At 36.2% G+C, this 17979-nt stretch overlaps 2 protein-coding genes across 4 annotated transcripts; both read right to left on the bottom strand.

Moving 5' to 3' along the window:
* Positions 1–26: 26 nt before the first annotated feature.
* Positions 27–1926, bottom strand: LOC132183660 (protein BYPASS1-LIKE). Its single transcript, XM_059597020.1, has one exon. The coding sequence runs from the start codon at positions 1499–1501 to the stop codon at positions 293–295; it is 1209 nt and encodes a 402-aa protein (XP_059453003.1). The 5' UTR covers positions 1502–1926; the 3' UTR covers positions 27–292.
* A 6768-nt stretch (positions 1927–8694) lies between these two features.
* On the bottom strand, positions 8695–17054 carry LOC132185967 (uncharacterized). Of its 3 annotated transcripts, none has more exons than XM_059599790.1 (14): positions 16889–17054; positions 16751–16816; positions 16232–16297; positions 16008–16083; positions 14689–14766; positions 13783–13880; positions 12638–12711; positions 12185–12272; positions 11914–12071; positions 11604–11646; positions 10740–10805; positions 9879–10081; positions 9721–9798; positions 8695–9088 (listed from the first exon to the last, which is right to left on the bottom strand). In XM_059599790.1, the coding sequence occupies exons 1-14, from the start codon at positions 16985–16987 to the stop codon at positions 9067–9069; spliced, it is 1215 nt and encodes a 404-aa protein (XP_059455773.1). In that variant the 5' UTR covers positions 16988–17054; the 3' UTR covers positions 8695–9066. The 3 variants fall into 3 exon arrangements, with proteins under 3 accessions (XP_059455773.1, XP_059455775.1, XP_059455774.1); XM_059599792.1 differs by lacking the exon at positions 9879–10081 and having other exon boundaries at positions 8695–8892; positions 8993–9088; XM_059599791.1 differs by lacking the exon at positions 9879–10081.
* Positions 17055–17979: the final 925 nt, after the last annotated feature.

Genomic DNA, 17979 nt, shown 5'->3' with positions numbered 1-17979 from the left:
AACATATATATAACACAAAAATCAGCTACAACATGAACTTTCTCAGCAATTTGATTATACAATGTAGCAACAACAAAAGCCAAAGAGACGACCGCGGAGGTCTATTTCCATTCCATACCCTAAATTTTTCTCTCTCTCTCTTTACACAAAATATATGGTGATAAATACAAAGAACCCCCAATTTATTCTTTGGCACAGCACTCACCTCAATTACACATTCTTCTCAATCGAATCATGGCCGTCTTCTTGTTCCTCATAATCAGATTCTCCAATACATTTGGAATCACTACCACTACTCAGGATTGTTGTACCTACCGCCCAAAGAATCGAGCCCCTCCGTTCGGCTCCGCACGATCCTATGGAATACATCTCTCACTTGCCGCTCCAGCGGGTCCAGTCCCTCCTTCAGAGCCTGGCAGACCCCCGAGAGCTCCTCCACTCTCTGCCTCACCTCCCCTTCCTTTTCCTCCGCCAACGGGAACTGCACCGAATCGGCCAATTCGTTCAGCACCCTCGAGCATCGATCCATGAGATGGATCTCCCTCAGCAGCCCGCACGCGTTCCTCCGGTCCCGCCTCTTCGACTCCTCGAGAATCCTCTCGTGCAGCGAAAGCACCGGCCCCGCCCACCCCAATTGCCTCGGCACGCTGAAGTGGACCTGCAAGCCACGGTCTTGACAAGGAAGCGCCGCCACCAGAGCCCACATTACGAACAACAGAACAGAGTTCATCGTGAAGACCGCCGCAGCGAGGCCGTTGGTGGCGATGAGCTCGTTCGCTTTCGGCGCCGTCAGGTTATTCGCAATCGCCTGGAGCTGGCGCGCCGCCGACCACGACCGCGACACGCTCCACGAGAGAGAGCGGAAGTGCCCCAGCGAACGCTGCTGGTGGTGGTGCTGGTGATCTCTCGACGTGGAAGAGCCGTTGTTGTTGCTCCGTCCGAACGAGCGGTTCCGGTTGGCGATCGCAGCGGCGCTGGAGTCCTTCTCATCGAGCATGGCGATGGCCAGGTCGATGAGCGCCTTCTTGGCGCGCCGGAACTGACCCTCTCCGAGGGTTTTGTGTCCGTCCAGAGCACAGAGGACGATCTCCATCAGTTTCTGCCATTGCCGGATCTGCTCGATCCCGTCGCGCACAGCGTTGCACACGTCGAGCGCCTTCACGCTCCGCTCCAAGTACTCCGACACCAACCGATCCGTCGGCGGCCGTAGCACCAGAGCCCTGTGATTGAACAGAATAACCCTAAATTCCTCCTGTAAACAGAGAAACGCGTCTAGAAGCTTCCGCACCCAGCCTAGGGAGAGCAAGTCCTCGGCACCCACCGACGACAAACCGGCGAAGCGGTCCGTGACCTGCCTCTGGAATCCCTCGAGCTCCATCTCCAAGCTCGTGGCCTCGTGCGTGGCCTCCATCGATTGCACCACCTGATCGCGTCGGAGGCTCATGATCGAACGCCCAATACTGAATGCGGCTGAAGAACCTTGATAGTCCGTAGCTGGCATTCTCACATGGACCTATTACAAAGCTCAACCAAAAACCCTAATCCCCCTCAAATCCTCCACAAAAATCCAATTAAAGACTTATGAATCAAACTATTATAACCTGAGAGCTGCTTTCGAGAGAGCGAGAGCGAGAGACGGAGAGAGAGAGAGAGAGAGAGAGAGAGGAGAGAGATTGGCGAGGAGGATGCGGAGGTCCTAAAGGGCAGGGGAGGATTTTATTGGGGGAATTTTTGGACCGCGTTTTATGGTAGGTTGGAAAAGGAAGAGTCTAAAGGGAGTGAAATTAATTTTACCATTATTAGCAAACTAAATAACTTCTTTCCACTAATCGGTTAACTCTTTTGGTGTTTTCTCTCTCTCTTTTACACGCACCAGACGGCAGACACGTCCTGGACACGCCTCCTTCCCTCCCTCTGTATGAAAACAGCGCTCACTCTTCGGAATCATCCGTCCCAATTCCATCCACGCCGTTGGATTCAATCTACGGTTATAGCACGCGGTGCGTTCTGTGAGGAGGCCCACACGTGGAGGCCATAACTGGGTCTTCGTTGGCGCGTAAACTGGAGAGAGGGACTTGGTCTGGTTCTTCTTCTAGAACCAGATCCTTAAGCTCGCTGCAATGACCACATTGCCCCCTACCGAGGGGAAAGAATGTGTCAATCCGGGGGGTGCACAATGGGCTTTTCAGTGGTAGGTGGAAATGGGAACCCCTTGACCTTGAAACAGACTAAAGACCTGGTTTTGGTAAAAAAATTGTTTCTTTTCTCAAAATTAAAATCACATTCAAATATTTTTTAAATCATTAACAAACAAATTAACTGATTATATATTATCAAAAAACCCTTATTTCAAATTTTTTTAAAAAAATCCTCAAAATACATTACAATTTACAAGCGTAATGTAGACCCCACTGATTAGAAAAAAAATTGCAAGGAAACAAAACGCAGGTGTGAAAGCAAAATAAAAAAAACATAAATATTATACGAAAGCTTTATTAAATTATTATAGTACTTCCGCGAGCGTAAAACAAGACCTTTTCTTTTCGAGAGGCTAGTGTTAGGTGAGAAGCTTTAGGCTTTTTGCATGTGATAATAATTGTCTATGGATTGTAATTTTTGGTTCACTCTGCCAATTAATTTTTTTTAAAAAAAAAATGCACCCTCATGTCTATTTAGTCTTTATCAGAAGGATTGATATGACAGGAGCTTTTTCTTTTTTTCTTCTTTTTTTTCTTTCTCTCTTCAAAGCGGAAAAAATATTATAAAAGATAATTTTACTCTTAATACGTGGGAGTAAAGAATTATAAAGCGGGTCAGAATGCTTCTAAACACTTGGTTTAAAGTAGTTTGTTTTGTAATATGGTGGTGAAAATGAGATCAAACCTTTTTTTTTTAAGATGATGTGATAAGTTTTGAACAATTTATTTTAAATGAGTGGCTTAGATTAAACTTATTTCATCTCGTGAAATATCTTAAGTATTGTAGGAAAATGTCACTTGGTTGAATTTTGAAGTTAATGACTTTGTTTGCTAATGTGTTTAAGACGGTGTTTTTCTATTTCCAGTTTGAAAAGGTATTCTCACGTCACATAAAATGAAGACTATTTTCAATGTTTGAATATTTATTATACATCATAATTGTATGGTCATGGTTTCTTAACACATCCAAATGTGAACCCAAATGAAATGTCACATTCAAATCACCAAGAGTAGAAATTTGTTTGATCAAACATTAGGGTATGGATCCACAATTAAGAGATATCAATAGGAGCCAAGCAAATAAATCTAAAAAATTCAGACAAATAAAATAGATAAAATTTTTAAAATAATAATAATAATTTAATATTGGGTGATATTATTAAGATCATGAACCTAGTCATACTTTTCCTCCCTTTCTAATAGAATAATGAATATTTGAGATTCAAATTAAATGGGTATAACTTTTGTGGGGTTAGGAGTCCTTTAATTTCCTAAAAAGAAAAAAGAAAAAAGAAAATGTGTGGCCAACTATTATATATATAGAGAGAGAGAGAGAGTAGGATATTATCTTATTTAGATCATGACGTGTCAAGATTATAATTGGAGATGATTGAGACAGATCGTGGGACTGATCGTAGGTCGTCCACTCGTCCGTGACAATAGTACAATAGTATATGTGAAATAAATTGATGACGTTTTCCTACATGACATGAAGGGGGAAGGAATCTCCTAGTGTCACGCTCTTGAATCACAATTATCGTCTAATCTTTTTTTATTTTTTATTTTTTATTAAGAGGTTTCAATTAACGAGTCACACAATCATATATATATATATATATATATATGTATGGAGAGTAATACTATTCACTAAATTGTTATATGACTGCCAAATAATTTGCTGACGTGATAATAAAATTAGCTATTACATTACTACTTGTAAGCAAAAAATTAGTGAGTGAATATCATTGCCACGTCATCTCAATTAAATGACGGTTGTTTAATGGTGTAGTAGACAACATTACTTTGTCCTCAAAATTGAAAACTTTCTTGATTCTTCACCGTCTATGTCAAAAATCAATTTCCTAAACCTCTCTTTATTCCTAAATAAAAGATATATGATTTGGTTTTTTTTTTTTTTTTTTTTAAAGGTGACTTTAATCATTTGAGTAATTTTATAAAAAGTTTGTTCACTTAGGGCCTGTTTAGTTTGCAGAATAGACCCCTGAAATGGAATGACTATTCTTATAGAATAGTCATTATTATTTCTCTAAAAAAATGAGAGGAATAGCTATTCTTTATGGAATGTAATATTCTCATAAAAATAACTAATCTCATACACATAAGAATAGATATTTCTCTAAAAAAATGAGAGGAATAGCTATTCTTTATAGAATGTAATAAATTTTTCACAAACAACCATATTATTATTTAAAAAAAAAACTAAAAACTAATAAATAAATAAATAAATAAAGTGCGTGGCCGACCACCCATTGTTGTGGTCGGCCACCCACAGAAGAGGCCAACGATAGTCGCACCACCCCCAAACGCCTCGGGGGTGGTCTCCGAGGCGTACGAGGGTGGTGCAGCCACCCCTGAGGGTGTTTTGGGTTGGCTGCAACCACCCTCGTTGTTTATCAAGGGTGGCTTGGCCACCCCAAAGCTTATATGGGGTAATTGCAGCCACCCTAGCCGTTTTTGGGTTGAAAAAAAAAATGGCATGGGCTTTTTAGTAACTTTGATTAAATTTCAATTAAAACATGTATATTGTTACCAAACTAAGGAATATAAATAGTTATTTCATTCTATTCTTTTTTATTTTCAGAAATAATTATTATCTTTCCTAATGGAATACGCATTCTGTAAACCAAACTAGCCCTTAAAGTCAAATAGGCACAAAATTCAATTAAAATATAAGGTAAATTATGGAGCCAAATTTCAAATTCATGACTTTCAGTCTAATAACATATTTGGTTATTAAAAACAAACTTGACATCAAATTCATGCATTGAATTATTGCATACTTACAGCGAAAGCAACTAATCAGCTTTGGAAAAACAAATCTCAAAATAATAAAAGGAAAAAATAGCCGCTTAAGATCTAATCTTTACATTTATTAAAAGAAAAAGATGGGGATGGAGACAAGTATAGGCGCCTTTTTGATTAAGAAACAAACTCACACGTGTGGCTTGCTACTCCCTAGGGGCTTGGAGCTGATAAATATGACTCAATCTTTTTTGAACCTGATGCACTATTAGAAGAATATGATTTTCCAAAAATAAAAAATGATAGGGACACAATATATATATATATATATATATATTGTAACAAACACAAAAGAAAAACATTAAAACACTAAAAAACATAAAAAAAAAAATTTAAAATTATTTTTACCTTATGGGTAAAGTCCATTTAACCCCCTCAAATTACTACCCCAATGACAATCTACCCCCCAAACTACCAAAACAATGACAATGTACCTCCACTTTAACAAAATGACAAAATTACCCTTACTAAAATAAAAACAAAAATACTAATTTTTTTTCTTTCAAAATTTTAACGGTATTTTTGTCTTATTGAAAATTATATAAGGGTAATTTCGTTACTTTACTAGCATTGGGGGATACATTATCATTATTTTGATAGTTTGTGAGGTAAATTGTTGCAATTGATAGTTTGGGGGGTAGATCGTCATTGGGGTTGTAGTTTGAGGGGGTTAAGTGAATTTTACCCTACTTTTTTAAATAAAAAAATAAAAAATAAAAATCCCAAAACACATTAACAAATAGACTTGATAGAACTTTACTCATTTTTATCTACTAGTTGGGAGGGCACGGGCAATACATTGCATATGCTTAATTCCCTGTATTATGTATCCTTGTGTTACTTAGCATTAAAAATTAAATATCATATATATATAAAGTACTTGTAACAGTTAATATTTAAATTCTTGCACAAGCACATATATAATTATTTTCAAAGTGAATTGATTACATAGCATTGCAAGAGTGAGTAGATATAACATAAAAGAAAAGAAAAGAAAAAAAAAAAAACTTTAAGTAAAAGTTAATCTAAATGGCACACACATATTATAACAACAAAAGATAGCATATATTTTTGTTTTTAATCTACTAATATAGAAAGACAAATTAATACACTCAAAACTAAAAATGTATTTGTTTGTCCTCCTTATGTACCATTGGTTGATACTAATAAAAAAAAAAAAATTAACATGGATATGATGTGGGTACATTTAAACTTATATAATTGAATAATGTTGTACTCGAGCAATTGAGTATCCACAATTATTTGAGCTAGATATGCAAAATTATTTCTTGCGTAATATGATATTACCCCACTCGATTTAAAAATGCACGAGAAAATTACAGGCATTAAAGATATATGTCAATTTAACACACTAGGTTATAGTAATTTCCTTTAACCCTTTTTTTCACACCCCATAGAAAACAAAAAATTGTACCATGTAGAAAAAGCCATGGACCATCAAAGGAAGATCAATTTTGTTGTCCAAGAGACTCCAATCTACTAGTTTCCAAGTTTCAAGATGACTTCACAGTGTTGATAGTACCAAAAGAATGGCAGCCAGATGACATGTTGTATATTTAGTAAAAATAATGAAGAAACTATCAACATCACCCAACTTTCTTTTTTCTTTTCTTTTTTGGGGTCTTGGCTCAATGTATGTGGACCTAAATTATAAGGCAACCTCATGTTATATAGTCCAGTTGTTGAATGCTAGGCCTCAAGCCTCAAGTGGTGGTCATTATATTAAATGTATCATGACCCACAACGTGGGGTCCCACTAATATGAGTCATGAGATGTGCATATATAATATATTTGCATTGAGATAGGGGATTTGTCATTGGCCCCATAAAGCAATAAACCTCCTTTACCCAATTAAAATATTTAAGGAAAAAAAAAAAACCCATTTTTCTATTCCCCGTGTTGACCAAAAATTGTTCAAAGGCAAGTATGCTTGTATTTACCCGTTGGGATTTACAGCAATTCGAACAAATAATGTGAAATCTTTCAGTCTAAATAAATTTTAGATTATTCAACTACCCACTGTGAGTCTTATATAAAGTATTATATAATTGAAGTAAATTCTTATGATGTCGGACTTGGGAGTCCTATTTACCTCTCCTTCAAGTTGTTATTGGTTAGGTGCTTGTTGGTGAGGCTTGGGACGTGTCTTCCTCAATCAGAGTCAAGATTACTGGATCAATGCTGTAGGCAACCCCATAGTGCCAATAATTTATAATAATATGACAAATTCATAATAAATACTATATATGTAGAGGAGTGGGGTAAGTAAATGATTCTATTTATAGGTTTTATTTGACCTCTCAGAAATTAATAATTATTATATGACCCATCTTAACACTTTTTCACCCTGTACTTTGTTTGGAATCATAAAATTAATCATGGGAGTCTCTAAAGTTAAAGATGGGGGGAGTTGAGGTATAAACCATTAACTCTCCATTGAAAAAATTGAAACTCTCACATCTTCTCATTTACCAACCAGCATTAATCTCTATTATTGTCATAAAAACATGGCATTTAATTATGTATTTATTAATATTACAATGCATCAACATGCTGTTCTCATTCTGATTACTTTTATTTCCATTTTTTATTTTATTTTTTATACTAAATGCCAAACTAGATTTTCATTCCACCCATTTTTTCAATCTCCATTTCACTTTAAATGGATATAAATTAAAACATTTAATTATTATTATTATTATTATTATTATTATTTTCTATGAATGCAGCTTTTGACTTGAAGGTGGGTATTTTATAAAAGAATATTTTTATTTGGTCTGGTATCATAAAATAGAGAGAGATAAGGTGGTGTTTGATAACTTGCAAAAGTGACATCTTTAAAATGGCAGTTGGTGAGCAGGTTTGATTGAAATGGTGATCTGAAAAGTAGGGCCTCCAAACAAGAGAGGCACAGAGCACCCCATATCCATTATTCCTTGGCAGGTATCCATCACATTGACTTTGAAAGATTCATATCTCATGTCCCACTCCACATCACTCCACCACAACTCTTAACTCTCTTGTTTAGTTTCACAACACCCTAATTACCCTTAATCACATTGATTTATATCAACTATGAACTGAATTTATCCTCTATATCTAAAATATATATCAATTAGCATATACTTCAAGGGATTATGACTTAATTTGTTTATATCTTGTCTATCAACATCCTTACATTATTAAGGGTATAATAAGAAGGTGAAAGCTTTCGGGAGTGACTTGTGAATATGATTAGATTATAAAATTTGGACAGGAAAAAGACACGGAATATCACCCTCTCACTGTAGTCTGACTCCCTTCTTTTTAAAAGTGAATTAAACAAAGACAGATAGAAACAGCAGGAGAAAAACACATACAAAAAAAAAGAAAAGAAAAAAAAAAGAAAAAGAAAACCCTTGATCTGTGGCAATGATGAAAGCTCATAAGCATGGACCACATGAAAGTCAAAAAGGGTGGAAACTATAACTAAAGCAAAAAGCCCTGGATTTCTCCAGGCAGAGATAGGTTTCTTCTGATTGAATAATCACAAAAGCTGAATCCAAAAAATTCCCTAGTTAACTGAACCATTAATTTAATTTTACTATCTAGACTTTTCAGTGGTCAATTCTGTGGAAATAATAAGATATAGAGGAATATCAACATCGCTAGTTCAGGGCCTACTTAGCCTTGATGTGATGTAGAAAAACTGGACAAGAACATATGTTTTCTGAGTCAAAGTCAAAATTGCAGAATAAATTTACACTGCAAAAAATACATGTTGCAAGGAAAATAGATCATTTTTCAGGCAGATTGACTGGAGCAAGGGTGGTTGCTTGAAATGGCTGCTTGCAGACATAATGGGGAAGTCTGATTTAACAGGACTCCAATAAGTTTATAATCATGCAAGTAGTAATTCCCATGTAAATAGATGAGAAGACTGAATATTAGGGAAACCCATTGACAAAACCTTTCAAGTGTTTGTTTCACTCTCTTTAGCTACAACATCAGCCACAAAGATGCTACCAGAGTCGCACCATCCACCTAAAACATCCCTTTTGGAGCACTGCAAGATGGGTTAAACGCGAAACTGTGAGATGACACTGGCATTCTTATATTACGACAGCAAGCTGCAATTATATTGACTAGAAGGGCAACTTAATTTCATGCAGACCAAAAGTTAACAGAGCAACCCAACTAAAAAGTTGATTCTTGTTAACTTTGCTCAGGCAGAGTGTTATACAGTTTGAAATTATTACAGATAAAGTGTAGATTATCAAGATGCAACATACTCGCTCGAAGAAACAAAAGCATGTATGTATGTAGGCATTATATAGATTTCCTTCATAACACAAACTCAAATTTAATTTCAAAATGTGGGTTGACACAATTCCAAGTAAAATCTTAAAATAGAAGTACCCATAAAGGAGAAAATAACATGTTAAACGCAGGAACCTCAGGAATGAAAACCAATCACCACTTAAGTTGGCTTGGTCAATTCCCCACATCTGTACATTCAATCTTCATCAGCGAATGAATCTTGACATAGTTGGTTCAACCAGTTCATTCAAACTGAGTTGCACGCTAACTGCTGATTTTTAGAAATATGCAAGAGTAATATTTGGCAGCCTTCTTTGTATGCATAATGCATGCATGCATGTGTGTGCGAGCATGGAGAGTTTCAGAAGTACATAGTACCTTGCTAAACCCAAGCCAGTTCGAATCTCCTCTAAATGAAAACACTTTATTGCCTTCTTTCCAGTGTCCACAAAAAACCTGCAAAAAAAAAAAAAAACTTTTGTTATTTTAAAGTTATAGAGCACAAGGAGAATGTAGAGGAACTACTCTAGAGTCACCTATTCAGAAGATGTTCTTTGTGATTGCGTCTACTCAGTAACTGGACCAATCCCTTATTATGTTTACTTTGCCAGATACCTTGCAAGTCCATAGCAAGAAGAAATGCTAGTGGGTCTAAGCTTATAACCCATCCACCCTTCCAAGAAGGGGGAAGGGAGTCAGGAATGCTTATTTTTTTGAAAGGCAGACTGATGGAATAATACTACAAGAATCAAGTGCAAACATTACATAAAACAAATAGTTCCAAACAACAAAAAGTTCCAAATGAGACATAAATATGGAGAAAAGAAAAACACAAAAATTCACAAATTTTCCATCACAGTGGGGCATTAGTACCTCACACTCTTTGTAACCACTCTTCAATGTCTTCTTTAAAAGGCTTTGATTATGGAATCCAGCACACATTCAAAATCTCTCCTCTTCGTCGCTCTGTCCAAAAAATAATTCTTATTTTTCCTTTTTGAGTCGCTTAGAAGTTTCTACCAATTGACCTGATATTGGGAGTGATCACTTATGATCAGCCATCTCTAGTGGTTCCCAAATCCTGGAGACTAATTGTCCTCACCCTGCTGCACTAGACTAGAGTCTCAAGGGGGTGAAATTGATTTCAAGGATAGTGGTACCATACTTAAACTATACCAGTTTGATCAGTTTTATTTCTTGTTTATACATCAAATAAATTTCTGTTTTCCAAGAACAAGAAAACAAAACCAACCAATACTAAATAAACAAACACTTCTCATTATATGGGATCAAAAGAAGAAAAGAACTACTTGAAGCTAATAGGTCATACACAGCTGAAGCAAAGGAGCAATTAAAAGAGAAATGATTTAAGCTCTAGTAGTTTTGAAGCCAATCACCTCATAGTCAACCCCTTGTATATAGATATGATCAGGATCAATTGATGAAAAAGCCAGCCCGGTTATCTGCAGTAACAATGACATCAAAGTTATCTCTACCATTGAAAAATTCAAAAGACATGCAAATCTAGTGATCTTCTTAAGCTTGATACAACAACAGTGGAAATTTACAAACTTTGCACCATGAAAGCAACTGATGTGAACTGTTCGCATGCTTATCATAAAATTGTTAGTCCTTTATACGTGAAAGTAGGAGCAAGGGGTCTGAAATATCTATTCTAGTAGATTAGAAGAACATTGTGAAGACCCAAGTTTTGTAATTGCAAGCATTTACCGGGAATGAAAAGTTCATTGGGATTTGGGAACATAAACTTGCTCAATACTGAATAAGATACTGGCAGGATAATTTGAGGTCCTTGGGGTCCTCTTGTCACCCAAGGGACCAGAAGGAAAGAATGGAGAGTTTTTCATGGACAAATAATTTCTTTGAATGTGCCAGTTTTACATAATAAAATACATTGACGAGGGAAAAATGTCAAAAGCAACTATGTACAACTTCAAAAAAACAGCAATGTTTATTGATAAGAACACTGATTTTGTAGAAAAAATGGGTTGGAAAATTATATTGCATAATCAAGTAAACTTCTCCAGAAATGCTCCAGCACAGAATAGATACATGTATTATAATAGAATACTTGTTCCTTTTCTAATCAAACAAGTCGATTCCAATGAAAATGCAGTACAAACTAAAACACTCCTTGTATCTTCACAGTTCCACAGATATGATTCAATAGTATATTGTAGAAAAGGGCCCAAGCAATGACAAGTACCAGGGTAGAAAAAGTAATTTATATATTGACTGACCTCATATTTTGAGCAGTGCACCCATCTTGATAATGCTGACCATCTACATTCAAGATGTAAAAGACAAATCAGGGTCTCGTACTGAGCAAGGTGAAAATTTTCAGCACACCAATCTCTGTTTCATCCCATATTCTGGGCAACCGTGAAGCACAGGGGAAAGAAACATAAACTAACATGCAGAACAAAAATGATTTGCTAGTCCCATACATCATCAATATGTGCCATGTACTACTGACAGAAAGTACAAAGAATGGGCCCCACTTAGTTAATCAATGCCTTTTTGATTTAAAAACATTCTAATGGGACCGACCTGCGAGGATCATAGATGGTCACAGTACGATCAGCTCCACCAACAGCAATATTACCAGTTGAAGAACTGCAGACAGCATATAAGATATCACCAGGGGCACCGCAGACTCGCTGTATACAACCGCCGTTTTCTTTCATTCTCAAGTCCCATATAGTCAGCTGCAGTCATACCAACAGACGAAGTAATGCAATACATGCAAGTAAAGAAAGGAGGAGCAGAGCTCATCATGACACTGAAGAAATTTAAAAACTATAAAGGAACAAAATTGTACCTGGAAGCCTTCAGTGACGGCTAATATAGAACTTTCATTCACAAGACATGGATTTTGTATAAAGTTCAACGAGGATGGATACCAGAGTCTGCAAGGCCGCGTCAATAATGAAGGATGTCCAGGAAGAAGAAAAACAGTTCAAATTTTGGGGTAAACCAAGTCCATAATTCTGTGATGCTCTAATTAAAGAAATTTTCAACCTATGAGATGGTATACCATCATATGGAAGTGGCAAGATAGTCCAAGGTTAGTTGTTCAGAATTTTCACTTTTATGCTCATCAAGGTGCATATCAGTTAAGTGATCATATCATATGGATGTAGTTAATTCAAAAAAAAGAAAAAGAAAAAGAAGAAGGAAGAATTAAAAAAAAAAAAAAAAAAAGGAGAGGCAAGAGTGATGGTGACTTCTATTAAATAAAAAAGAACATTTAAACACTAGACATATTACTTACGTACGTAATGTCCGGACATGAATATCCTGGTCATAAACATCAACAGTTTTGCAGAAGCTACGTGCTACAGCAGCCTGAAAAGAGAATAGTCAGCACAACAGGGAAACCCTATTTAAGGGTGGGAAAGAAAAGAAAGCACACACAACTTTAAAGTAGAAATGGAGCTAAATGTTCAAAAACTAAAAGGATAGAAAAGAGAACCTATTCTCTTTTTGCTCCATTTTTTTTTTCCCTCTTCTATTTTAGCTTTGACCTCTCCCATACGTTACCAATTATTGTAGACTAGCAATAATTATAATCTCATCCTTCTTTAGTAAACTCAACTTCCCCGACTAGAAAAATTGGCCCAATCGTGCAAATTATTCAGCGACAGGTTTAGCCACATCCATTAACTTAATTTTTGGATGGTAAAATGGAAAGATAGATAATTTATGAGTTGATCACAGACGAGTTTCCAATTGAATTATATGGAAAACACAATACAAGCCATAAAGAAAATTTGCCACCAATACCAAATTGCTTTCCAGTTGGATGTTGCTACTGGAAAGGAGCTAAAGAAGTACTATTGGGCACCCTTAACAAATATCCAATAAAGCGAAAAACTACCACGATAAATAAATGAATCTGTCAGCTCAGGCCTATCACCACAAAATATCAGTAGTTGACCAGTTTAATCCACAGAAGACACATTAAGAGACCAAACAAGGCCCCTAATCCAAATTACATACCATTCACAGAATTCAGTTAGAATAGGTTTTAAAACCTGAAATGAAGTTAAATTTTGGATGGCGAGATCCAGATCTCGCCATTGGACAATGAGATCTGGATCCATCTCTTGAGAAAATATTGGGGCCAAATGTGGTGGAGCCACCAGGCCCATCCCTATGCTTCCAAGCACGATTTTACCAATTGACATGCAAGATGCTAAATTTATAATATCCTTTCAGATAGTAAGCCATCAAAATGTAAATAATTATAATAATCTAAAAAAATGGAGACAACACAACTTAATATTTCAACAAGGTTAAGCGTCAGCAGTTCCTGTTTTCTGCTAACTGATGCATGAATATAAATCTGAGAGACATGGATGTATACCAGATTAAGCATCTTATAGACCAAATAAGTTAACAAGAGAAATGAGGTACCATAGACCATTGACTTGGACTGAAACAGAGCCCTGCCCAACTGCCTTCGCCAACACCATTATCTCGAGGCAATACTGAATATGTGAGCCTGTTTACATCTGAAAATTTCAGCAGTATTACAAATAAGTCGATTCTACCCTTTAAAAGAGCAAAGCCAGAAATAGAAACAAAGTGGAATCCAACAGCAAAACAACTAGCATACATAAAGCTTCATCTATTGCCTTGTAACTCAATTTACAGCATGACATAAGCGTTCATAATCCTGGTAAACTAAGCATTATATGAGGGAAAAGCTCAAATGGAGTCAGTACATCCACCAATGCATTAATAAGAAAGGACAGGATACTGACTGCTCTTTTAACATAATGATATATTAATGATCAAAATTAACCCAAGCTAGCAAGCTCTGAGGAAACCCGAGGCACATGACTGGCACATTAGCTCAAGTAACTTACAAAATACCAGCACAGAGAGAGGGAAAAAAGAGGGGTAGGGAGCTGCTGCTAGAAAAGAGATTGGTATATACAAATTTAAATAATTTTGGTTTACTCGCTTGAAAAGGTGGGTGCTAATTGAGGAAGGTCCCACCAGCCTGTATCCAACACCACCACCAGCTTATCATCAGTAATCAATCAACCTTTACCTTCTGTAAAAGAAAACTAGATAATTGTACTCACTCCTGGGTTAGCAATGTAGGTGTGCTACTTATAAAACTATAAAAAAAGAAAAAGAAAAAAAAGAGAGGGGTTGAATAAATAATCCCAACTAGAAAAGTTCAAGAGGGAGAAGCGCTTCCAAATTTCTTGATCTTTCCATTAAAATAAACATATGCTGCAAAATTTTACTATCAAATCTTCATTATGAGATGTATTAACATCATGATGATTAATTATAAAGAGAAACTACCTTTACCAGCAGTATCTAGTTTAGATACAATAAGGTGACCATATGAATCTACGCTTCCCAACATTAAGTAGTCAGTGCCTGAAAATATCACATCCAGTCAATAAGTATTTACAATTGTATCAACGTCAAGAGCTGCTAATACATTAGGATTTCTTAAACAATAGAAGATAACAGTACAATGAAAAGTTGCGATAACATTACTTGAAAACAATATCAATTAGTACCCCGATCAAAACATCCCTATCGGTTTCTTGGCGATCAAAAAATGTTTCCAATTTACCCAACCATGATATTTGACATATTTAATTGATAAAAAACAGGTTTGTAAAATCTATCATAAATTATAAATTACCTCCATGAAGTTAGGGATAATTACAAATTACCTTCCAGGTTTCTTTTCAGAAACCGTCTTCAAACCTCTTTGTGGTTCAAAGTAAAAGAAATCACCATATTTTCCATGCCAATTGACGGATTCTCCCACATGACGTGCAGTGTTGCTTGAAGCATGACAATGTCTAAATTGACACTTCATGGAAGAGGAAAAAGACAGCTCTTTTCTTGGATTTGGAAATAGAGCAGCTATTTTTCCGCCCATCTTAAAGGCCAACTAAGGGCTAAATTTTTCGTGTTTCATCCGACTCATGTACAACAATGGATACAACAATGGAAGAATCCATCAATTAGGCTAAAAAATATGATGAATCTAAACCATAGGGAGGTTCAATGATGGGTTTGAAAAGAAAAAGGTGTTTATAGTTGCACATCAGAAGAGAAAGGTTCCACTGTTTTGATCATCCAGGGAGTTATTAAAGCAACTCAACCTCCCTTGGAACTTATCCACCAAAAAAAAAAACTCCCTTGGAACTTATCAAATTTAAGAAAAAGCCTATATTTATTCCAAAATCTGAGTAGCATACTATCATTATACCTTTCTGCCAACACCATTGTTAAGGGTGGGGGGCTACCCCTTGACCTACCAGACAACCATACTAAATTTAACATGTAACGACTTAGGAAAAATGCTAATTACATTTGCTCTATCACTCCAAAAGGACTAATCAAGTTAGAACTTCTCTAAAATCACTTATAATTCCCAGTCTCACCTAATAAGGAACCAATGTGAGACTTAGCACCCATGAGTGCCTTTATAATTGACTAACTCTATATGGACAATTCATCTTCCTAATATGGGACTGGAGTATTACATTGCACTAATACAATATGGACCACATAGTACAAAACTTATACTTTATTAAGTACATTTTGTCAACTATCACCTAGCAAAGTAAAATCCAAGTACCAATACAACAGCCACTTACTCTCAGTTTCTGTTAGCACTATACTCTGAATCTCTGAACGATGAGGACAGCGGTTAACTAAGAGAGAGTCCATAACCTTCAATAAGTCAGATCACAGATGACAGGGTTAACACATAATCAATAGAATCAAACATTAAAGCAAGCAGATTCGGAGTCCCATGTATCTCACACGTCAAACAAGATCAAGACTTTATGCAAATGGACAATAGCCCATGATTTCATACCCGAGTCAGTACAGGGATCAGGAGGCTTTCTTTTCCTTTGCTCATGAAAGCATCTTCCAGTGGCATCTAAAAGAATAATAAATCATTGCCGTAGCAATTATTGTTATAACAGCTTCCCCGTTGACACACCAAACAAAAGAAACTACTTGGAACGTGTAAAAAAAAAATCATGTTAACGAAGTTATCCACAAAAACTAAAATGCCCATGAGAACTAAGAATCCCAATTTTTTTTTTTTTTGCACTACATATAATGCAAGCCCTTCCTTTTATCTTTTTCTAAAAGTATTAATTAAATGATTAAATTCATCATTTTCCATTAACGGATAAGTTGTAATTCAACACTTTTTCTTTAATTGCGCACACCCAAATTCAAGTAAACATTTTTCACACGGGAGATTGATAATCACTATGGATATCAAAACAGTTAAGTCTACTTCATGCATGAGCAGAAGAATGTGGGCAGTGGGCACTACAATATATAATAAACACACGCGCAGGCGCAGCAGCCGTGTGTGTACCTGGATTTTATAAACGTGGCAACCGGAGGCGACGTAGGCCCAACAAGAAGAACCGTCGTCACTAGCCTGGCAATGGAAGAAACAAAATTAGATTATATCAAAACAATAGGACGGAGAGAGACAAAGAGAAGATGGTACATGGAGGGCGAGCCGAGTGGACTGAAGATTCCCCGGAGAGGGATGCTCAATGAGTGTGGAGGGCACCACCGCCTTCCTCAGACTCTTCACCTCCAACATCCTTCTCTCTGTCTACAGAGTATGCGCGTGTTTTTGTGGCGGGCAGCTCTGTTATGATTTTTTTCTTTTTTTTTAGCGCATTTTTTATGAGTACGAAAGTTTCTTTCTTTTTCTTTTTAAAGTTAAATTTTTGACGTGATTTGTGAATCATAGGAAATTAAAGTGTTAAATGATTAAATAGTATAACATGTTTAATTAAATCAACAAAGGAAATTAAAGTGTTAAAGGATTAAATAATATAACGTGTTTAATTAAATAAGTTACGTTAATATATATATATATATATAAACACGCGCTTCAATCATATAGGCTTTAACATGATTCAAATTTGACACGCGAATATTCAGTTCATGGCTACTCTTAGAGCCACAAATGAGTCCCACTAACAAAAACTAATAATAAAATAATAAGGGGTGATTAGCTATCTTATTTAGGCTCTAGGGATGGTTGGACCACCCCATTTTAGCTAGGGGTGGCTTGAGCCACCTACAATGGCCGGCTAGGGGTGGCCGGACCACCCCGTTGGGCCTGGGGTTCAACCACCCCAGACCAGCTATTTGGTTCGGCCACCCCCAAAAGCCAAACAATTTTTTTTTTTTTTTTTTAAGATTTTGCCCTTGGTGGTGGCCAGCCACCTATTATTTATTATTATTTTTTTTAACATGAGATCATATTTTATTATTATTTTTTTGTTAGTAGGACATATGTCTTATTTGTAACTCTAGAATTTTTTATTAAAAATTTCAGTTCAAAATAGACCGAAGAGGATAACATGAACTCAATGCAAATAATTTTACCTGTGTAATTAAATAAATTAAATTATGATTAATTTATATAGAGTTATACGTATACTTGGGCCAATTATGAAATACAAAACGACATTTTTCGGAAATTGGGACCAGAAAAAGGATATTTTAGGAAATCACGTCAAATGCTATTTAAGTTCAGGAATCGCCGACAAACCCTAATAAGCTTCTTTTTTCTTTCTCCTA

This window comes from Corylus avellana, chromosome ca6 (assembly GCF_901000735.1).
Source record: "Corylus avellana chromosome ca6, CavTom2PMs-1.0".
Classification (NCBI taxonomy): domain Eukaryota; kingdom Viridiplantae; phylum Streptophyta; class Magnoliopsida; order Fagales; family Betulaceae; genus Corylus; species Corylus avellana.
Note: the sequence above shows the minus strand (reverse complement) of the source record. Positions and strands in the feature narration are given on the sequence as shown.